Source organism: Thalassophryne amazonica, chromosome 6 (genome assembly GCF_902500255.1).
Source record: "Thalassophryne amazonica chromosome 6, fThaAma1.1, whole genome shotgun sequence".
Classification (NCBI taxonomy): Eukaryota; Metazoa; Chordata; class Actinopteri; order Batrachoidiformes; family Batrachoididae; genus Thalassophryne; species Thalassophryne amazonica.
Genome location: NC_047108.1, coordinates 7,463,624 through 7,491,572, shown reverse-complemented (window position 1 = coordinate 7,491,572; position 27,949 = coordinate 7,463,624). Strand labels below are relative to the sequence as shown.

Here is a 27,949-nt window from a genome sequence, read left to right as displayed (position 1 = left end):
CGTCTGCCAGACATCTTCCCACGTGAAGACTTTTTGAAATCATGAGGATGCTACACAGAGATGTTTGGTGATGCTGATACCTTTGCAATATAACAAAGGTCCAAGTCTTTAAGATCCAGGTGTTTCCTGTCTTACAGTATGGTTGTCAGACCTGAATGCCAATTAGTGACATAAGTTAGACTTTGGTACCAAGTCCCTTCAGAGGATCCTCAGATATTGCTGGAATGACTTCAACCAAAAGGTTACTTATAGAGACTCAGAGGAGAAGCATCATTTGCATTGCGAAGAACGTCGGCTATGACATTTCCCCCTGCCATCCCCTCATTACCCCATCCCCGTAGAGACGGTGCCTGCTCCCAGACCACCAATAACCAGTAAAAATCTATTTAAGCATAAAAATTCAAAAAGAAAAAATAATATAGCACCTTCAACTGCACCACAGACTAAAACAGTTAAATGTGGTCTATTAAACATTAGGTCTCTCTCTTCTAAGTCCCTGTTAGTAAATGATAGAGATAGAGTATCTCGTCAATAGTTTTACATCCTCATTGAAGACAACTTTGGATGCTGTAGCTCCTCTGAAAAAGAGAGCTTTAAATCAGAAGTGCCTGACTCCATGGTATAACTCACAAACTCGCAGCTTAAAGCAGATAACCCGTAAGTTGGAGAGGAAATGGCATCTCACTAATTTAGAAGATCTTCACTTAGCCTGGAAAAAGAGTCTGTTGCTCTATAAAAAAGCCCTCCGTAAAGCTAGGACATCTTACTACTCATCACTAATTGAAGAAAATAACAACAACCCCAGGTTTCTTTTCAGCACTGTAGCCAGGCTGACAAAGAGTCAGAGCTCTATTGAGCCGAGTATTCCTTTAACTTTAACTAGTAATGACTTCATGACTTTCTTTGCTAATAAAATTTTAACTATTAGAGAAAAAATTACTCATAACCATCCCAAAGACATATCGTTCTCCTTCGCTGCCTTCAGTGATGCCAGTATTTGGTTAGACACTTTCTCTCCGATTGTTCTGTCTGAGTTATTTTCATTAGTTACTTCCTCCAAACCATCAACATGTCTATTAGACCCCATTCCTACCAGGCTGCTCAAGGAAGCCCTACCATTAATTAATGCTTCGATCTTAAATATGATCAATCTGTCTTTATTAGTTGGCTATGTACCACAGGCTTTTAAGGTGGCAATAATTAAACCATTACTTAAAAAGCCATCACTTGACCCAGCTATCTTAACTAATTATAGGCCAATCTCCAACCTTCCTTTTCTCTTAAAAATTCTTGAAAGGGTAGTTGTAAAACAGCTAACTGATCATCTGCAGAGGAATGGTCTATTTGAAGAGTTTCAGTCAGGTTTTAGAATTCATCATATTACAGAAACAGCATTAGTGAAGGTTACAAATGATCTTCTTATGGCCTCAGACAGTGGACTCATCTCTGTTCTTGTTCTGTTAGACCTCAGTGCTGCTTTTGATACTGTTGACAATAAAATTTTATTACAGAGATTAGAGCATGCCATAGGTATTAAAGGCACTGCGCTGCGGTGGTTTGAATCATATTTATCTAATAGATTACAATTTGTTCATGTAAATGGGGAATCTTCTTCACAGACTAAGGTTAATTATGGAGTTCCACAAGGTTCTGTGCTAGGACCAATTTTATTCACTTTATACATGTTTCCCTTTGGCAGTATTATTAGACGGCATTGCTTAAATTTTCATTGTTACGGAGATGATACCCAGCTTTATCTATCCATGAAGCCAGAGGACACACACCAATTAGCTAAACTGCAGGATTGTCTTAATCAATCAATCAATCAACTTTTTTCTTATATAGCGCCAAATCACAACAAACAGTTGCCCCAAGGCGCTCCATATTGTAAGGCAAGGCCATACAATAATTATGAAAAACCCCAACGGTCAAAACGACCCCCTATGAGCAAGCACTTGGCAACAGTGGGAAGGAAAAACTCCCTTTTAACAGGAAGAAACCTCCAGCAGAACCAGGCTCAGGGAGGGGCAGTCTTCTGCTGAGACTGGTTGGGGCTGAGGGAAAAAACCAGGAAAAAGACATGCCGTGAAGGGGGGCAGAGATCGATCACTAATGATTAAATGCAGAGTGATGCATACGGAGCAAAAAGAGAAAGAAACAGTGCATCATGGGAACCCCCCACAATCTACGTCTAAAGCAGCATAACCAGGGGATGGTCCAGGGTCACCCGATCCAGCCCTAACTATAAGCCTTAGCGAAAAGGAAAGTTTTAAGCCTAATCTTAAAAGTAGAGAGGGTATCTGTCTCCCTGTCTTACAGACATAAAGACATGGATGACCTCTAATTTCCTGCTTTTAAACTCAGATAAAACTGAAGTTATTGTACTTGGCCCCACAAATCTTAGAAACATGGTGTCTAACCAGATCCTTACTCTGGATGGCATTACCCTGACCTCTAGTAATACTGTGAGAAATCTTGGAGTCATTTTTGATCAGGATATGTCATTCAATGCGCATATTAAACAAATATGTAGGACTGCTTTTTTTGCATTTGCGCAATATCTCTAAAATTAGAAAGGTCTTGTCTCAGAGTGATGCTGAAAAACTAATTCATGCATTTATTTCCTCTAGGCTGGATTATTGTAATTCATTATTATCAGGTTGTCCTAAAAGTTCCCTGAAAAGCCTTCAGTTAATTCAAAATGCTGCAGCTAGAGTACTGACAGGGACTAGAAGGAGAGAGCATATCTCACCCATATTGGCCTCTCTTCATTGGCTTCCTGTTAATTCTAGAATAGAATTTAAGATGAATCTTCTTACTTTTAAGGTTTTGAATAATCAGGTCCCATCTTATCTTAGGGACCTCATAGTACCATATCACCCCAATAGAGCGCTTCGCTCTCAGACTGCAGGCTTACTTGTAGTTCCTAGGGTTTGTAAGAGTAGAATGGGAGGCAGAGCCTTCAGCTTTCAGGCTCCTCTCCTGTGGAACCAGCTCCCAATTCAGATCAGGGAGACAGACACCCTCTCTATTTTTAAGATTAGGCTTAAAACTTTCCTTTTTGCTAAAGCTTATAGTTAGGGCTGGATCAGGTGACCCTGAACCATCCCTTAGTTATGCTGCTATAGATTTAGACTGCTGGGGGGTTCCCATGATGCAGAAGACTGCCCCTCCCTGAGCCTGGTTCTGCTGGAGGTTTCTTCCTGTTAAAAGGGAGTTTTTCTTCCCACTGTTGCCAAGTGCTTGCTCACAGGGGGTCGTTTTGACCGTTGGGGTTTTTCCGTAATTATTGTATGGCTTTGCTTTGCAACATAAAGCGCCTTGGGGCAACTGTTTGTTGTGATTTGGCGCTATATAAATAAAATTGATTTGATTTGATTTCAGCCACATGATGTCTTTCTCTGGACCTGATCCAGCATGCAGCTACCACAGTGTTAAAACAAATGGAAAAGTCCAAGGAACCACCCACATTTCACCTCATTGTGGCAAAGGGAGGAATGGACCAGTTGCCTGGGTGATGGCCATCCAGGACTCAAGGCAGTTCTGTAGTGTGGATGATGCAGCACCCAACACAAACTCTGAAACCTGACCCTGATATTGATCCTGATTCCTCTCATTCATGTGATCCTGAATGCATGATGGTGTGGTACGACGCCTGCACCTCATCCTACTGCAGGACCCTTCAGTGCATTGTGAGAGCAGCTGAGAAGATCACAGGCACCCCCCCACACCCACCCACCCCCAAGACACATATAGCAATGACTCACCCACAAGGCCATCTGCACAGCGGGAGATCCCACCCACCTATTAAACTGCCTCTTCGGCCTGCTACTGTCAGGGAAGAGACTGCGGAGTCTCTGGGCCTGGACCAGCCGTCTGACACCCACCTCACAAACACTGAACATATCTCCAAGGACTGCTTATGCACTACATGCACTTTACATTAGTTTGAATAAGCTCATCAATGTTGAATCACTGCTCAATTTGCACAAAACACAATAACCACATTCTACTGTCTTACCGTATTTATACATTTATTTTATATTCTACTGTTGAGATAGCTCAGAACACAAGAGACTGTTCTTACTGTTTTCTGTTGTTTTTTTTTTTGTTTGTTTGTTTGTTTTTTACTGTGTGTTGTCTGGGAGACTGAGAGTAACGGAATTTCAATTCTCAATACATGTGTATATGCACTGCAGAACTGACAAATAAAATTGACTTGACTTGAATGTGCATGCAGTCAGTCGAGGTCTCTCGTTGTACCTGCCACACCCAGAAGTATGGTCACGACTACTTCCCCGGCTGTGTTCATGATGGCTGACAGTAGCAGCCTCAGTCCAGCTGCAAACACTATGAACTTCTGGATGATTTGGGGTGGACCTGACTGAACCGTGCTGTCATCTGAGCTGTCAAAGGTTGACCCCTCAGTGATGTCACTTCCACCTTCAGAGTCTGTGTCAGACGTTTCTACCTCCTGCCACAACCACAAAACACTTAGATTGATGTCACTGTGCAGCCTTAAAGCCTCCAACAGTTACTCGTGTGCCCGTGGTTACCTCTGGGTCACAGGATGTGATTCCATTGTCATGGAGACTGACTTGAGGTGCAGGGCGCACCAGCTTTCTGCACATCCTCAGTACAAAGAGGCAAGAGATGAAGAGACCAAAGTCTGGGGCGAGGAGGCGCACGATGTTTCCAGCACCCACCAGGCTGAACCTGAAATCATACAGCAGTTTAGTGCTGAGAAAACAGACTGTGAGCTGAGAATCAGTGTGATCATCTTCATTTTTACAGCTTCATACTTTACAGCTGAAGGATCCCACTGACGGACACCTGATATCTGATACGTTTGTTCAGTTGAAGCATTTCAGAGCCTTTAGGATTAGTTAAACTCAAATTAGTCAACAATAAAAAAAATTATCTATTAATCTGGGGCTAAATCAATTTAAATTAGCATAATATGTAATGTCCTAACCCTTTATGATTACACTCCAAAATCACAAAAATTGGATCATCTTCACAGTATTTGCAAGTTGACCTTTGACCAAAAGGACGCTGACCTTTCCACGTTTCCGGTCACAGTGACTTAATGGAAGGTATCACAAAAGCTTCCATTATTTTTCAACAGGACTGGAATTTGGACCCCAACCAAAAATTCCCACCACTTTGAAGAAGGACACAAAGGCCAAGTTTGTTCAGTACTGTTCAGGCAAATCACTTTCAAACCTTGGTCCGTACGGACGGGTCATGGGGCATTAAGACTGTTCCTGTATGACTGGAATAACGTGCCTGAGGGCATCGTATCAGCCCCAACCGCAAACATCTTAGAAAACAGTCTACTTACATTTTAAATTAGATGATAGACTACTATGAATGAGTACAATATTCCTGAAAATATTAAATATAATAAACACAAATTTAATTTAATTAATTAATTTAATTAGCTTATAATGCGCCAAATCACAGCAAAAGCCGTCTCAAGGCGCCTTACATAAAACAAGTCAACATAAAATTGAATAAATAATTAAAAATGAATAAAAAAAATTTCAAATACATAAATAAAACAGAAGTAAAAGAATAAAACAAATAAAAGTGAAAACTATCCATAAGAAAGAGAATAAAAATAGGTTTTGAGTCTTGACTTAAAAATGTCCAGAGACTCAGACTGCCTCACGGTCACAGGAAGACTGTTCCACAGGGTGGGTGCATGATGAGAAAAAGCTCTTTGACCTGCTGACTTCTTCTTCACCCTAGAAACACAGAGCAGTCCCACATCCTGCGACTGCAAAGCCCGGGCCGGCACGTAGAGTTCCACCAGATCAGCCAGATAAGATGGCACCAGTCCATGAACAACCTTATAAGTCAATAACAAAACCTTAAAATCTGCTCTCACAGAGACAGGGAGCCAGTGCAAAGATGCCAAAATAGGTGCGATATGTTCAAACCTTCTGCTATGTGTCAGAAGTCTGGCGGCAGCGTTCTGAACCAGCTGAAGACCCCTAATGCTGGACTGTGGTAACCCTCAAAATAGAACATTACAATAATCTAGTCTAGAAGAAACAAAAGCATGAATCAGGGTCTCAGCATCAGCCATGGACAGGATGAGGTGGATCCTCGCTATATTTCTCAGATGGAAAAAAGCAGTCCTAGTAACATCCCTGATGTGGAGGTCAAAAGACACCATGGGATCAAAAATTACCCCAAGATTCCTCATTTTGTCCGTATGATGTATGACTCACGAACCCAGGCTGAGCGCCAGCTGGTCAAACTGATGCCGATGTCTCGCTGGACCAAGAACTTTTCCATCTATTTACATGTTTTACATTATTCTGAGGTAACTTTGTTTTAATTGGTTTGAGTTGCCTCAAAATGTTTGAATTGGAATAACTTCTGATGTTTTCCAGTGTACTGGTGGTTTTCATCACTCACTCATCACTCATCTTCAACAGTTTATCTGGGATGGGGTCATGGAGGCAACAGCTCCAGCAGGGGACCCCAAGCTTCCTTTCCCCAGGCCACATTAACCACCATTCTGACTGGGGGAATCCTGAGGCATTCCCAGGCCAGTGTGGAGATATAATCTCTCCACCTAGTCCTGGGTCTTCCCCAGGATCTCATCCCAGCGGGACGTGCCTGGAGCACCTCCCTAGGGAGGTGCCTGGGGGGCATCCTTACCGGATGCCCGAACCACCTCAGCTGGCTCCCTTCAATGCGAAAGAGCAGCAGCTCTACTCCAAGGTCCTCACATATGGCTTAGCTTATCACTGTATAAGGGAGACACCAGCCACCCTTTTGAGGAAAACCATTTCATCTGTTTGTACCTGTGATCTGGTTGTTTCTGTCATGACCCAAATCATGACCATAGGTGAGAGTAGGAACGAAAACTGACCAGTAGATCGAGAGCTTTGCCTTTTGGCTCAGTTTCTTTTTCCTCACAACAGTACGGTAGAGCGAATGCAACACCGCCTCTGCTGTACCAGTTCTCCAGCCAATCTCACGCTCCATTGTCCCTTCACTTGTGAACAAGATCCTGAGGTACTTGAACTCCTGCACTTGGGCAAGACCTCATTCTCTACCCGGAGAAGTCAAACCATCAGTTTCCTGTTGAGAACCATGGCCTCAGAATAAGAGGTGCTGATCCTCATCCCAGCTGCTTCACACTCGGCTGCAAACTGATCCAGTGAGTGTTGGAGGTCACAGGCTGATGAAGCCAACAGGACCACATCATCTGCAAAAAGCAGTGATGAGACCCTGAGGGTTTCCACTAAACTGGAAACCCTCCTCCCCCTCCTCGATATCCTGTCTATGAATATCACAAACAGAATTGGTGACAAGGCGCAGCCTTGGAGGAGGTCAACCCCCGCTGGAAACAAGTCCAATTTACTGCAGACAATGGCATGTTTAACCTTTAAAAAAGAAATTTACCAAAAAAAAAAAAAAAGTTTCACAAATAAATAAATAAGAAGCTTCAGTCTGTAATCAAGAAACTGTTGGTGTACTTTGTAAAACAGAGGTAGTATTTCCAATTCAAAGTCATTTAACCTTTTAATATCCTCACATTTTTCAGTAGAATGTAGTAGATGTCAATACACTCTACCAAACGGTTGAGTTCACCATTAAAGGGTTTCATACAAAGTGCCACTGTCCTTTAAGAGTGAGCAACAGGTGCACTCTTACCTTACAATTCCCAAATGGTAGAAGACAATTTCCCAGTGGCCACTAACTGTTGAGAAAAGAAAATAAGGGTAATACTGTAGTAACTAATTTCTGCCAGTATCCATATTCTTTTAAAAAAGACTGCTCAGTTAGTCCCTCAGCCTGTTAAATGTACACTACCAGTCAAAAGTTTATACAGGACATAAGTTTGCACTACTAGTCAAATGTTTGGACACACTTACAGTGAGGAAAATAAGTATTTGAACACCCTGCGGTTTTGCAAGTTCTCCCACTCAGAAATCATGGAGGGGTCTGAAATTTTCATCTTAGGTGCATGTCCACTGTGAGAGGCATAATCTAAAAAAAAAAAAATCCGGAAATCACAATGTATGGTTTTTGAATAATTTATTTGTATGTTCCTGCTGCAAATAAGTATTTGAACACCTGTGAAAATCAATGTTAATATTTGGTACATTAGTGTTGTGAAAGTGTAGGAACACGGACCCACAACAGGGGGCGTAAAAGAACGGGCAATGGATAAGCCAAACAGTAACAATTTAATGTTGTAAATTGTGCACAACGGAATACAGACAACAACCAGTTTGGAACTACAGTCAATTACGTTGGGTGACGTGTGGGCAGGCTTGAGGATAGGAGACGCCCGTCCAGAACCGAGCCGGATCCCACACGGCCCTCACCGCCAACGGATCTGAAGAACACCGGAGCCGCCAAGTCCTGGGTCCCCAGGTGGTCACCGTCTCCAGCTGTCAGACCTGGCACTGCTGGCAGAGAACAGAAACAGTACAGGTAAGTGCAGGGGTGTCAAGTTACTGTACTTAAGTACACTTTTTAGGTATCTATACTTTACTCCATTACTTATTTTTCTGCCTACTTCTGACTTCTACTCATTACATTTTCACACAAGTATCTGTACTTTCTATTCCTTACATTTTTAAAACAAACAGCCTCGTTACTTTTGGCTTCAGTTTAATGTTTATATATATATTTCACGTCATGTGCGCCTGTAATCAACTTTTCTGCAGCACGGCTTTGCTGTGAACCGTGAACCAATCGAAGCAGTAGTTCGCAGATTGAAGCAATGCTACGACCATTGCTTCGTTTATTCTTTCTTTCTTTCGCTTAATTTTCCCCCGCTAAAACCCTAAAGAGCATACTTATGTGAGTATTATTTACCTTTTCTATGTTAAACTGACCTGTTATGGTCTTCTGAAACAGTTGATGGATGTATTTTATAACTTAAAAACGGGAGCGATGCTAACGCGTTAGCATGTCTATGGCATTTTCAATGTTAAAACTTAGCATTATGCAGTTGCAGCTGTCATCACGTTTGAGTGCATTTGTTTTCAAATTGTAATATTTCTTAAATTTATTTTTGTTTATATATTAATAATCTAATGATTATTATATACAATTCTAGAGAAAGAGGCAAAAAGAACCTGAATAGAAACACAACAGAAAATATAAAAGCAACTAACAATGAACATACGTAAATAAATACATACATAAATAAATGAGTGTTTCCTGTGAACACCTAGTGACTCTTATACCTCCACTTCATCCCTGTCTTATTTAATGAGTTTGTTTCGGTCAAACCATATTTTCATTGTGTTAATTTCTTTAGTTATTTCCTCCAGAACTATCTGCCAAACTAGAAAACTGCTACATCCTAGTAAGAGCAGAATACTACTGGAATGAATTTGAATAAGGAAATTTGTGTTTTTTTTGTTTTTTTTTTCCCCTTCACTAAATGGATGCTGCACTCACTGCAGTTTATTGTCTGGAATAGTCCCAGATTGCATTTCAGAGCTTCTAGAATTGAAACATTTTTGTGCAGGTGGTGTTGGGGGTAATTTTGGGTTTTGGGTCTTGGGCCACATGTAGAACGAATCAGTTTTTAAATTAAGCTTTCAATTCATATAGTGGCATCTACCTTTTTTTTTTTAAAGGTTACTTTATACTTTTATACTTTAAGTAGGTTTTGGAGCACATACTTTTTCACTTTTACTTGAGTAAAGAGGTCAAGTTGATACTTCAACTTTTACCAGAGTGTTTTTAAACTGCAGTATCTATACTTCTACCTAAGTAACAAATATGTGTACTTTTGACACCACTGGGTGAGTGTGAGTACGCACACTCAGTAATCCCACAGTCTGTGTTCTTTTGGGAGGGAGCACCTCCACCTCCAGTCACACGCTCGTGCAGCTCCTGTCTAACCACTTATCTGGTTGGGGTGTGAAGCGAAGCCGTCGCTGATCACACCAAACGCCAATCCCACAGATAAGGCAACACCCACAGGAAAACGGCTGCAAAGAAGTTCAGACTATTAGTCAGTGTTTTCGGTTTAGCAGAGAAAAATTACCTCCAAGGTAGCTGATTTCTCGGCGAGGAGGTGGAGTTGCAGTCCGGCCTTTATGGTGATGGTGATGAGTTGAATGAGTGACAGCTGGTGCTGATGATGAGTGACAGCTGTAACTCCCAGTGGCTCTGGCGCCCTCTCGTGCTTGAAGCCCGCACTCCAAGCAGGGCGCCATCTGGTGGTGGTGGGCCAGCAGTACCTCCTCTTCAGCGGCCCACACAACAGGACCCCCCCCTCAACGGGCGCCTCCTGGTGCCCGACCAGGCTTGTCCGGGTGCCGCTGGTAGAAGTCGGCCAGGAGGGCCGGGTCCAGGATGAAGCTCCTCTTCACCCAGGAGCATTCTTCGGGTCCATACCCCTCCCAGTCCACCAAATACTGGAACCCCCGGCCCTTCCGACGGACGTCCAGGAGCCAGAGCACGGTCCAAGCCGGCTCCCCGTCGATGATCCGGGCAGGAGGCGGCGCCGGTCCGGGGGTACAGAGGGGTGAAATGTGATGCGTGACACATGGAAAACCGGGTGGATCCGCAGCGAAGCTGGCAGCTTCAGCTTCACTGCGGCTGGACTGAGGATCTTGAGTATGGTGAATGGTCCAATGTATCTGTCCTTTAATTTCTGGTATTCCATTTGCAGGGGAATGTCTTTTGTGGAAAGCCAAACCTCCTGCCCAGGCTGATACGTAGGGGTCGGGGCACGCCGGCGGTCTGCATGGTTCTTGGCCCTCGTCCGGGCTTTGAGCAGGGCAGAACGGGCGGTACGCCACACCCGATGGCACCTTCTCAGATGGGCCTGGACCGAGGGCACCCCGACCTCTCCCTCCACTAGCGGGAACAATGGGGGCTGGTACCCCAAACACACCTCAAACGGGGAGAGGCCAGTAGCAGACGATACTTGGCTATTATGAGCGTACTCGATCCAGGCAGAGGAGGGCCTGCTCCAATTGCTGGTTCGCCCGCTCTGCCTGTCCATTCATCTGAGGATGGTACCCGGACGAGAGACTCACGGTGGCCCCCAGTTCCCCGCAGAAACTCCTCCAGACCTGAGAGGAGAACTGAGGACCACGGTCTGAGACAATATCGGATGGAATCCCATGCAGATGCACGACATGGTGGACCAGGAGGTCTGCAGTCTCCTGGGCCGTCGGGAGCTTCGGGAGGGCCACGAAGTGGGCCGCCTTGGAGAACCGGTCCACTATCGTCAGGATGGTAGTCATGCCCTGGGACGGCAGGAGGCCCGTGACAAAGTCCAGGCCGATGTGAGACCAGGGGCGATGAGGCACGGGCAGAGGCTGGAGGAGGCCTTGGGCCTTGTGGTGGTCGGCTTTGCCCCTGGCACAGGTGGTGCAGGCCTGGACATACTCCCGGACGTTGGCTTCCATAGACGCCCACCAGAAGCGCTGCCGGACCACTGCCATGGTCCTTCGCACCCCTGGATGACAGGAGAGCTTGGAACCGTGACAGAAGTCTAGGACCGCAGCCCTGGCCTCTGGTGGGACGTACAATTTGTCCTTCGGACCTGTCCCTGGGTCCGGGCTCCGTGTCAGGGCCTCCCGGACGGTCTTCTCCACGTCCCAGGTGAGGGTGGCCACGACAGTGGACTCGGGGATGATGGTTTCCGTCGGGTCTGACAGCTCGGTCTTGACCTCCTCTTCATGCACCCGGGACAGGGCGTCAGATCGTTGGTTCTTCGTCCCGTGGCGGTAGGTGATCCGAAAGTCAAAACGCCCGAAGAACAGTGACCAGCGGGCTTGCCTGGGGTTCAGACGCCTGGCGGTCCGAATGTACTCCAGGTTCCGATGGTCCGTGAAAACCGTAAATGGTACCGATGCTCCCTCCAACAGGTGTCTCTACTCCTCAAGAGCCTCCTTCACCGCAAGAAGTTCCCGATTGCCGACGTCATAGTTCCTTTCAGCCGGGGTCAACCTGCGGGAAAAGTAGGCACATGGATGGAGAACTTTGTCGGACTCCCCGCTCTGGGATAGCACGGCTCCTATCCCTGAGTCAGAGGTGTCCACTTCAACTACAAACTGGCGATTGGGATCGGGCTGCACCAGAACCGGTGCAGTCGAGAACCGGCGTTTCAACTCCCTAAACGCAGCTTCGCACCGATCCGACCAGGTGAAGGGGACTTTTGTGGAGGTCAGGGCTGTCAGGGGGCTAACTACCTGACTGTAGCCCTTGATGAACCTCCGGTAGAAATTTGCAAGGAACTGAGGAACTGTTGCAGTTTCCTACGGTTTGTTGGTTGGGGCCAATCTCTCACTGCCGCAACCTTGGCCGGATCAGGGGCGACGGAGTTGGAGGAGATTATGAACCCCAGGAAGGACAAAGAAGTGCGGTGGAACTCGCACTTCTCGCCCTTCACAAACAGCCGGTTCTCCAACAACCGCTGTAGGACCTGACATACATGCTTGACATGGGTCTCAGGATCCGGAGAAAAGATGAGTATATCGTCTAGATATACGAAGACAAACCGATGCAGGAAGTCCCGCAAGACGTCATTAACCAACGCTTGGAACGTCGCGGGCGCATTGGTGAGGCCGAACGGCATGACCAGGTACTCAAAGTGACCTAATGGGGTGTTAAATGCCGTCTTCCACTCGTCTCCCTCCCGGATCCGACCCAGGTGATAAGCATTCCTAAGATCCAATTTTGTGAAAATTTGGGCTCCATGCAAGGGCGTGAACACTGAATCCAACAGAGGTAACGGGTATCGGTTGCGAACCGTGATCTCGTTCAGCCCTCTGTAATCAATGCATGGACGGAGTCCGCCGTCCTTCTTGCCCACAAAAAAGAAACCAGCACCCATCGCGGAGGTGGAGTTCCGGATCAACCCGGCAGCTAACGAGTCCCGGATGTAGGTCTCCATTGATTCGCGTTCCGGACGTGAGAGGTTGTACAGCCTGCTGGACGGGTACTCAGCGCCCAGTATGAAATCAATGGCACAATCGTACGGACGGTGCGGGGGCAGCGTGAGTGCCAGATCTTTGCTGAAGACGTCAGCAAGGTCATGGTACTCGGCTGGCACCGCCGCCAGATTGGGGGGAACTAAAACCTCCTCCTTAGCTGTCACACCGGGTGGAACCGAGGATCCTAAACACTCCCGGTGGCAGGTTTCGCTCCACTGGACCACAACCCCAGACGGCCAATCAATACGGGGATTGTGTTTTAACACCCATGGAAAACCCAAAATCACTCGAGAGGTAGAAGGTGTTACATAAAACACAATCTCCTCCCTGTGATTCCCAGACGCAACCAATGTCACTGGCTGTGTCTGGTGTGTGATTAGTGGAAGAAGGGTGCCATCTAGTGCCCGCACCGACAATGGTGACAGTAAGGCCACTAGAGGGAGCCCAACCTCCTTTGCCCATCTGCTATCCAGCAGATTCCCCTCCGACCCCGTGTCCACCAGTGCTGGGGCGTGAAGGGTTAGATCCCCACTCAGGATCGTGACTGGGATACGTGCAGATTTTCGGGGTCTCCCTGCGTGGGTATTGTGACCCACCCTTAGCCCAGTCTCTAAGGACGAGTGCTGCTGTTTTGACCGTTTGGGGCATTCTCTCTGTGTGTGCTCGGTTGAGCTGCAGAGAAAACACTCCCCACGGATCAGCCTCCTTTGTCTCTGATCTGATTGCCTTTTGGCCCTGCTCATTTCCATAGCAACGTCAGCAGGGGGAGCTGTCGTCACGTGGAGTGCCCTGGCTGTGGAGCGTGGGGAAGACGACTCCCTTTCGGACCCGGGACGAAAAGGGACGGCTTGTGCCTGCCCACACCCTTCGTCTCGCTCCCGTCGGTGTTCTGTTAATCGGTTGTCTAACCGTATAACCAGGTCGATAAGCCCGTCTAAATCCTGCGGCTCGTCCTTCGCCACCAGGTGCTCCTTAAGGACCAGAGACAGTCCGTTTACAAAGGCGGCACGGAGCGCAACAGCATTCCAGCCGGCTCGCACTGCCGCGATGCAGAAGTCGACTACATACTTCGCTGCGCTCCGACACCCGTCTTATCGACAGCAGCACGCTTGAAGCAGTCTCGCCTCTATGACGGTGGTCGAACACCTGTCGGAACTCCCTCACAAACTCAGTGTAAATCATTAGGAGCCGTGAATTCTGCTCCCAGAGCGCCGTAGCCCAGGCGCGTGCCTCGCCTCGCACACACAACAATTAGCCTTTGTTTGCAATTACAGAGGTCAAATGTTTCCTGTAGTTTTTCACCAAGTTTGCACACACTGCAGCAGGGATTTTGGTCCACTCCTCCATACAGATCTTCTCTAGATCTTTCAGGTTTGGAGTTTCAGCTCCCTCCAAAGATTTTCTGTTGAGTTCACTTCTGGAGACTGGCCAGGCCACTCCAGGACCTTGAAATGCTTCTTACGGAGCCCCTCCTTAGTTGCCCTGGCTGTGTGTTTGGGGTCAAGACCCAGCCATTACCCATCTTCAATGCTCTTACTGAGGGAAGGAGGTTGTTTGCCAAAATGTCACAAGACATGACCCCATCCATCCTCCCTTCAATACGGTGCAGTCGTCCTGTCCCCTTTGCAGAAGAGCACCCCCAGAGTATGATGTTTCCACCCCCATGCTTCTCGGTTGGGATGGTTTTCTTGGGGTTGTTCTCATCCTCTAAACATGGTAAGTGGAGTTGATTCCAAAAAGCTCTATTCTGGTCTTATCTGACCACATGATCTTCTCCCGTGCCTCCTATGGATCATCCAGATGGTCACTGGTGAACTTCAAATGGGCCTGGACATGTGCTGGCTTGAGCAGGGGGACCTTGCTGCCCTGCAGGATTTTAAACCATGACAGCATCATGTGTTACTAATGTAATCTTTGTGACTGTGGTCCAGCTCTCTTCAGGTCATTGACCAGGTCCTCCTGTGTAGTTCTGAGCTTTCTCAGGATCATCCTTACCCCACAAAGTGAGATCTTGCACGAAATCCCAGACCGAGGGAGATTGAGAGTCATCTTGTGTTTCTTCCACTTTCTAGAGGGCTTCTTAAAGAAAAATTAACAGGTCTGTGTGAGCCAGAATTCTTGCTGGTTGGTAGGTGTTAAAATACTTATTTGCAGCAGTAACATACAAATAAATTATTAAAAAAAATCATACATTGTGATTTCTGGATTTTTTTTTTTTTTTTTTTTTTTTTAGATTATGTCTCTCACAGTGGACATGCACCTAAGATGAAAATTTCAGACCCCTCCATGATTTCTAAGTGGGAGAACTTGCAAAACTGCAGGTTGTTCAAATACTTATTTTCCTCACTGTGTGTCCTAATGTTTGATTAGTAGTGCAAACTTAACATTTTCAGGTGAAATTAAAAAACAAAACAAAAAAACAAGCTGAAACCAACCACATTTCATTAGCTTCCTCATTCTTTAGTTTAGTTTGTATGGACATTTTTCATTTCTTCATCGTTCTTTATACCATGTGGAGGAATGTAGGCTAAAGGAATCTGCATGAAGCACTGCAGGCTCAGGAAGGTCAGGCTGGTATAGATGATTGTCCGCAGGAACTGACCCGTTTTACCTGAAGAGAGGGAAAGATGAAATCAACAAAAGATGGAAATAAAATAAAAGAAACATGCTGCCAGGTGGGTAATAACAGAAACCTACAATGATCAGATCACATCAATCAATCAATCAATCAATTTTTTTTTTATATAGCGCCAAATCACAACAAACAGTTGCCCCAAGGCGCTTTATATTGTAAGGCAAGGCCATACAATAATTATGTAAAACCCCAACGGTCAAAACGACCCCCTGTGAGCAAGCACTTGGCTACAGTGGGAAGGAAAAACTCCCTTTTAACAGGAAGAAACCTCCAGCAGAACCAGGCTCAGGGTTACGTTTCACATACGTAAACAGTCTTCCATAAACTTCTATAAACACTGTATGCAAATTAAAACCACAAGCCTCCCACTCATACACCAATGTCAGGGTTCTGCCACACAAGATGCCCAGTGCGCGCCGCGAGCAACAAAGAGATTAACAACCCTATCCAGGGGAGCTGGAGTGAGTTTCCAGTCTAGCAAGGATTTGAACCCAGGATCTTCTGGTCACAAACACACCACTTTAACTACATGCCCATACAATAAGTTTCATTACTTCTTTTTTTAAATCAAAATTGGAGCAACTTTAACTTTTGACCCCTGTACAAATTAAAATTGACCTTTGTCACCGTTATTACTGTTTTTGTAACATAACATTCAGTTATAGTTCGTCCAAACTTTTTGAAATCATTATGATTAAACAAATAATGTGGTACACTTTTCAATATGATTGGAGTTTTTTAAAATGCTGACCGCTGTGTAATTCTTCACTGACCCTTTTCTGGCTACAGCTACCACCCTGGGAGGGCCACCAGGGGCAGATCCAGGGGGCATGGGGGGGGGGCGCTACCCCAACCCCTTTTCATGGACCAAATGAACCCTCCATTTAGTAACAAGTGACTCAGCTAGATACATTTGTACCAGACCACAATTCAGTAAAGTGTAGCAAGGATGTTCACTTTTTTAGCCACAGACATTTCAAATGTTCTATTATTTGTCATCATAACATCACAATCTAGATTGTACAATAAAATTTCAAATTAATAATAAAAAAAGGTATAAGTAAAAGTATAAGTAGTAAAAGTATCTTTTCTCTAAATGTTGTATTTTTTGGTGAAATATGCACCAAAATGAAAGAAATGGCACCTAAAAATTCCATTCTTTCTCTGGGACGTACAGTAGTGTTCAGAATAATAGTAGTGCTATGTGACTAAAAAGATTAATCCAGGTTTTGAGTATATTTCTTATTGTTACATGGGAAACAAGGTACCAGTAGATTCAGTAGATTCTCACAAATCCAACAAGACCAAGCATTCATGATATGCACACTCTTAAGGCTATGAAATTGGGCTATTAGTAAAAAAAAAAAGTAGAAAGGGGGTGTTCACAATAATAGTAGCATCTGCTGTTGACACTACAAACTCAAAACTATTATGTTCAAACTGCTTTTTTAGCAATCCTGTGAATCACTAAACTAGTATTTAGTTGTATAACCACAGTTTTTCATGATTTCTTCACATCTGCTTTGGAGCTTCTAAACAACTCTCAAATTCGGGCAGTTTGTTGTATTTCCACGTTCACTTACCAGCCTTCCACGAGTCTTGTTCGGGTTCGGGTAGTAGGTTGGATTTGGAGGGCTCTCTGTTGGGACTGTTTACACAGAGACTGCTACCTGCTGCTTTGGACTTGAACTAACAGTCTTTTTCAAGACTTTTTTTTACTTTTTTACTTTTTAATTTTTTTTAACTTTTTACTGTGCTCCAATGCCTAAGGAAGACCTCTAACGGTCGAAACATCGCGACAGAGCACTTTTATCAGCTAACTTTTATTAGCGTTGGCAGGCTAACTAGCTTGCTAACGCTTTCGTTTTTATTTTTTTTTATTTTTTTTTTATTTTAGCACCGTTGTCGTGCGTTGCCTGCGCTGCTTCATGGCCTGTTTGGTGCCTTGATTGGGGCACTCCTTCTGCTGAATCACCTTTGGATTATTTGCACATTATTTACTTTGTGTGTTTTTGGGAATCCGCTAGCTTAGCGTAGCTACTAGCTCTTAGCCGATTTAGCATGGCGGCTTCTCCTGTCTCTCCCGCACTTTTCTGCTCTGGGTGTGAAATGTTTAGTTATTCCTCGGCCTCCTTTAGCAGTAACGGTACTTGTAATAAGTGCAGCTTATTCGTAGCTTTGGAGGCCAGGCTGGGCGAAGTGGAGGCTCGGCTCCGCACCGTGGAAAATTCTACAGCTAGCCAGGCCCCTGTAGTCGGTGCGGACCAAGGTAGCTTAGCCGCCGTTAGTTCCCCCCTGGCAGATCCCGTGCAGTCGGGAAAGCAGGCTGACTGGGTGACTGTGAGGAGGAAGCGTAGCCCTAAACAGAAGCCCCGTGTACACCGTCAACCCGTTCACATCTCTAACCGTTTTTCCCCACTCGACGACACACCCGCCGAGGATCAAACTCTGGTTATTGGCGACTCTGTTTTGAGAAATGTGAAGTTAGCGACACCAGCAACCATTGTCAATTGTCTTCCGGGGGCCAGAGCAGGCGACATCGAAGGACATTTGAAATTGCTGGCTAAGGCTAAGCGTAAATTTGGTAAGATTGTAATTCACGTCGGCAGTAATGACACTCCGTTACGCCAATCGGAGGTCACTAAAATTAACATTAAATCGGTGTGTAACTTTGCAAAAACAATGTCGGACTCTGTTGTTTTCTCTGGGCCCCTCCCCAATCAGACCGGGAGTGACATGTTTAGCCGCATGTTCTCCTTGAATTGCTGGCTGTCTGAGTGGTGTACAAAAAATGAGGTGGGCTTCATTGATAATTGGCAAAGCTTCTGGGGAAAACCTGGTCTTGTTAGGAGAGACGGCATCCATCCCACTTTAGAGGGAGCAGCTCTCATTTCTAGAAATCTGGCCAATTTTTTTGGATCCTCCAAACTGTGACTGTCTAGCGTTGGGACCAGGAGGCAGAGCTGTGGTCTTATACACCTCTCTGCAGCTTCTCTCCCCCTGCCATCCCCTTATTACCCCATCCCCGTAGAGACGGTGCCTGCTCCCAGACCACCAATAACTAGCAAAAATCTATTTAAGCATAAAAATTCAAAAAGAAAAAATAATATAGCACCTTCAATTGCACCACAGACTAAAACAGTTAAATGTGGTCTATTAAACATTAGGTCTCTTTCTTCTAAGTCCCTGTTGGTAAATGATATAATAATTGATCAACGTATTGATTTATTCTGCCTAACAGAAACTTGGTTACAGCAGGATGAATATGTTAGTTTAAATGAGTCAACACCCCCGAGTCACACTAACTGTCAGAATGCTCGTAGCACGGGCCGGGGCGGAGGATTAGCAGCAATCTTCCATTCCAGCTTATTAATTAATCAAAAACCTAGACAGAGCTTTAATTCATTTGAAAGCTTGTCTCTTAGTCTTGTCCATCCAAATTGGAAGTCCCAAAAACCAGTTTTATTTGTTATTATCTATCGTCCACCTGGTCGTTACTGTGAGTTTCTCTGTGAATTTTCAGACCTTTTGTCTGACTTAGTGCTTAGCTCAGATAAGATAATTATAGTGGGCGATTTTAACATCCACACAGATGCTGAGAATGACAGCCTCAACACTGCATTTAATCTATTATTAGACTCTATCGGCTTTGCTCAAAAAGTAAATGAGTCCACCCACCACTTTAATCATATTTTAGATCTTGTTCTGACTTATGGTATGGAAATAGAAGACTTAACAGTATTCCCTGAAAACTCCCTTCTGTCTGATCATTTTTTAATAACATTTACATTTACCCTGATGGACTACCCTGCAGTGGGGAATAAGTTTCATTACACTAGAAGTCTTTCAGAAAGTGCTGTAACTAGGTTTAAGGATATGATTCCTTCTTTATGTTCTCTAATGTCATATACCAACACAGAGCAGAGTAGCTACCTAAACTCTGTAAGGGAGCTAGAGTATCTCGTCAATAGTTTTACATCCTCATTGAAGACAACTTTGGATGCTGTAGCTCCTCTGAAAAAGAGAGCTTTAAATCAGAAGTGTCTGACTCCGTGGTATAACTCACAAACTCGTAGCTTAAAGCAGATAACCCGTAAGTTGGAGAGGAAATGGCGTATCACTAATTTAGAAGATCTTCACTTAGCCTGGAAAAAGAGTTTGTTGCTCTATAAGAAAGCCCTCCGTGAAGCTAGGACATCTTTCTACTCATCACTAATTGAAGAAAATAAGAACAACCCCAGGTTTCTTTTCAGCACTGTAGCCAGGCTGACAAAGAGTCAGAGCTCTATTGAGCTGAGTATTCCATTAACGTTAACTAGTGATGACTTCATGACTTTCTTTGCTAACAAAATTTTGACTATTAGAGAAAAAATTACTCATAACCATCCCAAAGATGTATCGTTATCTTTGGCTGCTTTCAGTGATGCCGGTATTTGGTTAGACTCTTTCTCTCCGATTGTTCTGCCTGAGTTATTTTCATTAGTTACTTCATCCAAACCATCAACATGCTTATTAGACCCCATTCCTGCCAGGCTGCTCAAGGAAGTCCTACCATTATTTAATGCTTCAATCTTAAATATGATCAATCTATCTTTGTTAGTTGGTTATGTACCACAGGCCTTTAAGGTGGCAGTAATTAAACCATTACTTAAAAAGCCATCACTTGACCCAGCTATCTTAGCTAATTATAGGCCAATCTCCAACCTTCCTTTTCTCTCAAAGATTCTTGAGAGGGTAGTTGTAAAACAGCTAACTGATCACCTGCAGAGGAATGGTCTATTTGAAGAGTTTCAGTCAGGTTTTAGAATTCATCATAGTACAGAAACAGCATTAGTGAAGGTTACAAATGATCTTCTTATGGCTTCGGACAGTGGACTTATCTCTGTGCTTGTTCTGTTGGACCTCAGTGCTGCTTTTGATACTGTTGACCATAAAATTTTATTACAGAGATTAGAGCATGTCATAGGTATTAAAGGCATTGCGCTGCGGTGGTTTGAATCATATTTGTCTAATAGATTACAGTTTGTTCATGTAAATGGGGAATCTTCTTCACAGACTAAAGTTAATTATGGAGTTCCACAAGGTTCTGTGCTAGGACCAATTTTATTCACTTTATACATGCTTCCCTTGGGCAGTATTATTAGACGGTATTGCTTAAATTTTCATTGTTACGCAGATGATATCCAGCTTTATCTATCCATGAAGCCAGAGGATACACACCAATTAGCTAAACTGCAGGATTGTCTTACAGACATAAAGACATGGATGACCTCTAATTTCCTGCTTTTAAACTCAGATAAAACTGAAGTTATTGTACTTGGCCCCACAAATCTTAGAATGCATGGTGTCTAACCAGATCGTTACTCTGGATGGCATTTCCCTGATCTCTAGTAATACTGTGAGAAATCTTGGAGTTATTTTTGATCAGGATATGTCATTCAAAGCGCATATTAAACAAATATGTAGGACTGCCTTTTTGCATTTACGCAATATCTCTAAAATCAGAACGGTCTTGTCTCAGAGTGATGCTGAAAAACTAATTCATGCATTTATTTCCTCTAGGCTGGACTATTGTAATTCATTATTATCAGGTTGTCCTAAAAGTTCCCTAAAAAGCCTTCAGTTGGTTCAGAATGCTGCAGCTAGAGTACTGACGGGGACTAGCAGGAGAGAGCATATCTCACCCGTGTTGGCCTCTCTTCATTGGCTTCCTGTTAATTCTAGAATAGAATTTAAAATTCTTCTTCTTACTTATAAGGTTTTGAATAATCAGGTCCCATCTTATCTTAGGGACCTCGTAGTACCATATTACCCCATTAGAGCGCTTCGCTCTCAGACTGCGGGCTTACTTGTGGTTCCTAGGGTTTGTAAGAGTAGAATGGGAGGCAGAGCCTTCAGCTTTCAGGCTCCTCTCCTGTGGAACCAGCTCCCAATTCAGATCAGGGAGACAGATACCCTCTCTACTTTTAAGATTAGGCTTAAAACTTTCCTTTTCGCTAAGGCTTATAGTTAGGGCTGGATCGGGTGACCCTGGACCATCCCTTGGTTATGTTGCTTTAGACGTAGACTGTGGGGGGTTCCCATGATGCACTGTTTCTTTCTTTTTTTGCTCCGTATGCATCACTCTGCATTTAATCATTAGTGATCGATCTCTGCCCCCCTTCTCGGCATGTCTTTTTCCTGGTTCTTTCCCTCAGCCCCAACCAGTCTCAGCAGAAGACTGCCCCTCCCTGAGCCTGGTTCTGCTGGAGGTTTCTTCCTGTTAAAAGGGAGTTTTTCCTTCCCACTGTGGCCAAGTGCTTGCTCATAGGGGGTCGTTTTGACCGTTGGGGTTTTTCATGGTTATTGTATGGCCTTGCCTTGCAATATGGAGCGCCTTGGGGCAACTGTTTGTTGTGATTTGGCGCTATATAAGAAAAAAGTTGATTGATTGATTGATCTGCGAGGCATTCATTTTGTTGGTTTGGAACCAAGATTTTGCTCGTTTACTAGTGTGCTTGGGGTCATTGTCTTGTTGAAACACCCATTTCAAGGGCATGTCCTCTTCAGCATAAGGCAACATGGCCTCTTCAAGTATTTTGACATCCAAACTGATCCATGATACCTGGTATGCGATATATAGGCCCAACACCATAGTAGGAGAAACATGCCCATATCATGATGCTTGCACCACCATGCTTCACTGTCTTCACTGTGAACTGTGGCTTGAATTCAGAGTTTGGGGGTCGTCTCACAAACTGGCTGCGGCCCTTGGACCCAAAAATAACAATTTTACGCTCTTCAGTCCACAAAATATTCCTCCATTTCTCTTTAGGCCAGTTGATGTGGTCTTTGGCAAATTGTAACCTCTTCTGCACATGTATTTTATTTAAGAGGGACTTTGCGGGGGATTCTTGCAAATAAATTAGCTTCACACAGGTGTCTTCTAACTGTCACAGCACTTACAGGTAACTCCAGACTGTCTTTGATCATCCTGGAGCTGATCAATGGATGAGCCTTTGCCATTCTGGTTATTCTTCTATCCATTTTGATGGTTGTTTTCCATTTTCTTCCACATGTCTCTGTTGTTTTTGTCCATTTTAAAGCATTGGAGATCATTGTAGATGAACAGCCTACAATTTTTTGCACGTGCGTATAGGTTTTCCCCTCTCCAATCAACTTTTTAATCAAACTACGCTGTTCTTCTGAACAATGTCTTGAACATCCCATTTTCCTCAGGCTTTCAAAGAGAAAAGCATGTTCAACAGGTGCTGGTTTGCCACACTACTATTATTGTGAACACCACCTTTTGTACTTTTTTTTTTTTACTAATAGCCCAATTTCATAGCCTTAAGAGTGTACATATCATGAATGCTTGGTCTTGTTGGATTTGTGAGAATCTACTGAATCTACTGGTGCCTTGTTTCCCATGTAACAATAAGAAATATACTCAAAACCTGGATTAATCTTTTTAGTCACATAGCACTACTATTATTCTGAACACTACTGTATATGCCCCCAGAATGCAACTGATTCACAAATCCACACTGTCCCTTTATAAAATCTGGGATCTGCCCCTGACCACCAAACAAACACTTTTGTGTAGGTCATGGATTAAACTCATTAGGTCAAAATTGACTACTGGCTCCTGAACAGCTGGTTATATTTAAAGGAGTGAATAATGATGAACTGTTTTAAGTTTGATTTGACGTCATAAAAGTCATACAGAGGTAAGTCCTGTGCGTACGGCAGAACTGACAATAACGTTGTCTTTGATTTGACTTTCAGTTAAAAGTCAAATTAAAACATATAAATGCTGTTTCTCTCAGACCCCTGGTGTAAATATAAAAATAAATAAATAAATAGTAAATGCAAATAGGAAAGTACATGCAATAGAAAAAAAGGCACTGGTGAACTGGATAGAAATAAATAATTCTAAAAGAATAAAAAGGTGTAAAAGTATAGGTTGCTTCCTAACTGTAACTTTGTTGTTGAAGCCTCTGGAGATCAGTTATCATATTCACATGTTCAAATCACACAAATATGTGCTTTTTATTGTCGTTTTCCTTGTTGGTTTCCCTGCACCTGTTGTAAACTGGATCCCAGTGTGTTCTTTATATTCCATTTTTTGTCTTCATTCCCATTTTAATAACCATTTACCAAATGCTAACAGCCAACATTAAAATTGTATTTGTTTTTGAATCTCTGCAAAAATGCTCGTTTGTAGCGTTTAATGCTCGTCATCAGAACGATGGCGGTACAAAGCATTAGCAGCTGATGGAGCTCAACATTAGCTGAACCAGCAAATGTGTTGCTGATGATTTTTACTAAAAGCTTTGTTTCACTTAAACCCCCTCTCCTTCCCAATAAGAGAGTTACGTAACGACACTCTCCGGCCGCCTTATATCGGTGAACACGCAAAAACCCACGAGGCAAAGCACACGCTTCCACACAGGATATCCACACGGCTCACCACTTAGTCCAGAGCCAGCCAGGCCGCTTTAGTGCCGGATCCATGAAGCTTTCAAAGATAACCGGGTTTACACGAGGTAAAAGAATGAAAGAGCGCTGTGGAAATGCTGACATCACATCTTTTAATTCCTCACTGTAATTACCAGGATATGTATAATTGATTTGATCGTTCTAACCACATCCCCTTTACAAAGTACGGTGAGCGAAGCTTATTCTTTAATTCATCAGAATGCACTAATCAATACAGAGAAGCCTTACACACACACACACACACACTTTGTTTAAAATCATTTCTGACTTTGTCCGACTCACTGCTCAACATGTGCAAAGGATCTTGAGAAACTCTTGTGGAGATATTGGGTTTTTTGAGGTGTTGGGTAATTTTGAGGTGGTTCTGGATGCAAGTCAAGTCTGGAATCATCCACTACACCACAGAACTGCCGTGGGTCCTGGATGGCAACCACCCAGGCAGACAACCAGTCCATTGCCACCTCTCTAAGGCCCCGTTCAGACTGGTGTTGGCAATCCACCTTGAGTGGAACTCAGTCCAGACCGCTTTATAGCTGGTTGGCATTTAGACCTGTATTTCAAATCCGGCTCATGCTACACATGCATCCAAACTCAATTCAGCTAAAGTCACATTCTTTGCAGTTTCACCAAAGAATTTGGTAACAATTTCCTGGATGTGGAGATACCTGAAAGGGGAAGCATCTGGCAGATGCTCTTGGCGAGAAGGTACCACAGAGAAAGAAGGTTGTTTGCTGTCCTTGAATGCTGCCACAGAGGAGAGGACACCGTCAGAGCACGAACATAGTGAGGAGGTCTGACGTCATGATCCCCAAGATAGACAGATTCAAGCCACATCCTCAACAAATCCCACTCAAATGCGACTCAACCCAACTGCAGGATGTGGGTTGAGCCAGATAGAAATAATCCATCTTAAATCTGAATAACACTATTGATCTTAAAAAAAAACCTATCCCAGATTGCCATCCTCAGTCTGAACAGGGCCTTAAGTAACCACCCATCTGCCACAGCCAGGTGACATGGGAGCCCCCCTCGTCAACAATACTCCTCATCTTTGTGTTTCTCCCAGTAACTGCTGGTTTAATACAAAGTCATTCCAACAATACCCAAGGATCCTCCGAAGAGAGAGACCAACTACCAAACACATCCAGTCATCACCTTAGGTCACTGGTTACAGTCCAAATCTCACAACCATACAGTAAGACAGAAGGCACAGGACCCTAAAATCTTGGACCTTCATTCTCTTGTAAAGATATCCACAAGGCCAAACATCTCTGTCCAGAGACCACATGACTCAAATACCTCATAGGTGTCTCTCCATCTCACAGATTGAGGACCCAGAGACCAGAATGTCACTGCTAGGAGTTACTGTCCGACAGTGATCCTGTTTTTGTTCTCTTAAACAAGGCAGCAAAGATGGCAGCAGCCTCTCTGCATCTCAAGGGTCACATTGAGCAAACTGGATGAGGTGTGACAACTGCTTTAAAAGAGCAGCAACCAAAGCTCCCTGAGGTGAAGCAGTTGAGTACCTCAATGCTGCAGCTCACTGTCCTCCTTCTCATCTTTTTATTCCTCACTGGAATTACCAGAATATGTTCAACTGATTTGATTGTTCTAACCACATCCCCTTTACAAAATATTACCCAATTCTTTTTTTTTTCAGTTCAATTTTATTGTAGTATGAGTTTTTTGTGACCAAATATTTATTTATTTAACTTTTGTAACAAACAAAACACACCAAGAACTGACAACATCATTAAACAAAAATAAAATAAACATACACAGACCCAGGACAACCTCACAGAAAGTGTCGCATCTGCACACTCGCAAAACATGGCTCTGATCTACCAACACCTCACCGAAGGTAGCTTTGCATCTAAAAGGCTTTAAGGTCGACCACTGCTTGATTCCAGAGAATGACAGTTTCCTCCGTAGCATCATGTAGATGTGGAGTGGACAACTCCACATATATGTTACATCTAAAAAAGACAAAACCCACTGAGGGTAAGACAGAGAATGTGGAGAAGGTGGTCTTTAAGGGAGGTCTGTCATGGCACCCCATAAGTTTTCATAGCAGTTCTCAACCAGAGATAAAAAAAAAAAGAAAGTAGAGCACTGCAAATTACACAAAGAACCTCAAATGACAAGTCCATTATCACCAAATACATTACCATTATCATGCCCTTGCCTACATTGAGCCTGTTTCATTGAGCACTTCTTGATCAGAATACCTTCATTATTAAAAATTGGAGAACATGGATTCCAGCTAAACTTAATCTCACGCTTTTTCAGCACAGCGTCCAACTACAATAATATGAGATAGAACGGGATCAAACCGAGCCACACATTTATTCTGAGGAACATTAGCAAATAGTATCTCCTTAAGTTTTAATGGGCCTGCCAGGGAGTCCTCCAGTGAACGCCACACCGCCTCGACTGAATCATCACACAATGCAACCAAAGAGTGTAGAGTGAAGGCCCAATGGTAAATTCTTGAGTGTGGGAGTGATAAACCCTGTGCCGACCTACGGCGCTGAACAGTAGACGGGTTCAAGTGGGGATGTTTTTCCTTCCATACAAATGTAGCGATTGCTCTCTGTAATCTATCCCAGTAACAAAATGAAGGTGGAATTGGGATTATAAAGCTCAAGAAGTTAATATGAAGGAGCACATTCATGTTGATAATAGAGACATGCTATCTAAGAGAATTAGGCAAAGAGGACCATGTCTCCTTGAATTAGGCACCCTCAAAATTATTTGTAACAGTAGAGTGCAGAGAAGGAGAAACCTCAGTCCCAAGATATGCAAACTGTTTAATAACAGGGATGTCAGCAGGTAAAGTAACACTGAATCATTCAATGGCAAAAAGGCAGAGGAATCCCAATTAATCTTACAGCCTGATACATCACTGAAACCACTGAAAATGATTAAAATATTAGAGATGGATGAGACACTGTCCAGGGTGTGTGCATGTCGGGACCCACCAGTTAAGGTGGATCTGAATGTTGTTCTGTAGAAATAGCGGACAACTGCGTCAGGTGGAAATTAGCAATGACACGCCGCGCTTTGCACTGCGTTCCACTGAATGTTCTCTGGAGCCACTCTTACCCTTCATGGTGACCAGGGTGGGGTTTGGCAGCAGAGGCAAGGCGAGCAGGAACAGGAAATACACCACGGACAGCCCATTGTAGCGGAATGAAGCAGCTTAGGGGCAAAACAGAGAACACATGCATCATAGGTTTGTTAAAAAACAGTGAAATAATTCAACTGTGCACAGATGGCAGACAGTGTTATAGTGAACTTTGTGCAAATATTGGACTGAAGTCATCAATTAGCAGAAAAACACACACTAACGATTTAAAATAATTATTAACACAAATATTGAGTTATTCCACCTTCTCAAATATGAGAATTTGCTCATTTTATCCTTTATTTGTGATAAACTAATTTTAAAAATGGCAATACATTACGAACAAAACAGGCTTAAACACCTTTAAAACAGATAATATTTGATGATTTATATAATATGTAAGTCCCCTCGGCTGTTCCCTCGTTTTCACTCGGGGTCACCACAGCAGGTAAGAGGTGGACCTGCATGTTGCTTTGGCACGATTTTCACCCCAGATGGCCTCCTGATGCAACTCCACATTACATGGAGAATGGCAGGGCTGGGTTTGACCTGCGAATCTTCCCCACGGGAAACAAGCACATTTCACCATCACCCCTGTGACTTATGTTATCATACATTGAATAAATCTAATCTGGATAAATTAAATAAATCAAATCTGATTTGAACTCGTCTAGATATAGGATAGAGTGTTTTAAAGTTATTTAAAGCCCTTTTAAATGGGTTTTTTTAAAAATCTATTTAAACCACACAGCTCTTTTTGCACTG

At 43.8% G+C, this 27,949-nt stretch overlaps 1 protein-coding gene and 2 long non-coding RNA genes across 3 annotated transcripts in view; 1 reads left to right on the top strand and 2 right to left on the bottom strand.

Annotated features, from left to right (window-relative positions):
• si:dkey-11f4.7 (piezo-type mechanosensitive ion channel component 2) overlaps positions 1 to 4,691 on the bottom strand; it is a 197,592-nt gene extending 192,901 nt beyond the window's left edge. Inside the window, exons 1-2 of the mRNA XM_034171725.1 lie at positions 4,557 to 4,691; positions 4,264 to 4,474 (exon numbers count right to left, since the gene is read on the bottom strand). Of these exons, the coding sequence (XP_034027616.1) occupies positions 4,264 to 4,474; positions 4,557 to 4,631 (286 nt within the window). The 5' untranslated portion in view covers positions 4,632 to 4,691. The remainder of the gene's footprint in view (positions 1 to 4,263; positions 4,475 to 4,556) is intronic.
• LOC117511813 lies at positions 87 to 16,609 on the top strand. The gene is made up of 4 exons (XR_004561088.1): positions 87 to 98; positions 5,617 to 5,627; positions 8,734 to 8,738; positions 16,484 to 16,609. It is a non-coding gene; the product is annotated as an uncharacterized LOC117511813 (long non-coding RNA).
• On the bottom strand, positions 7,676 to 27,276 carry LOC117511812. Its single transcript, XR_004561087.1, has 3 exons — positions 27,163 to 27,276; positions 15,451 to 15,552; positions 7,676 to 7,723 (listed from the first exon to the last, which is right to left on the bottom strand). It is a non-coding gene; the product is annotated as an uncharacterized LOC117511812 (long non-coding RNA).
• Positions 27,277 to 27,949: the final 673 nt, after the last annotated feature.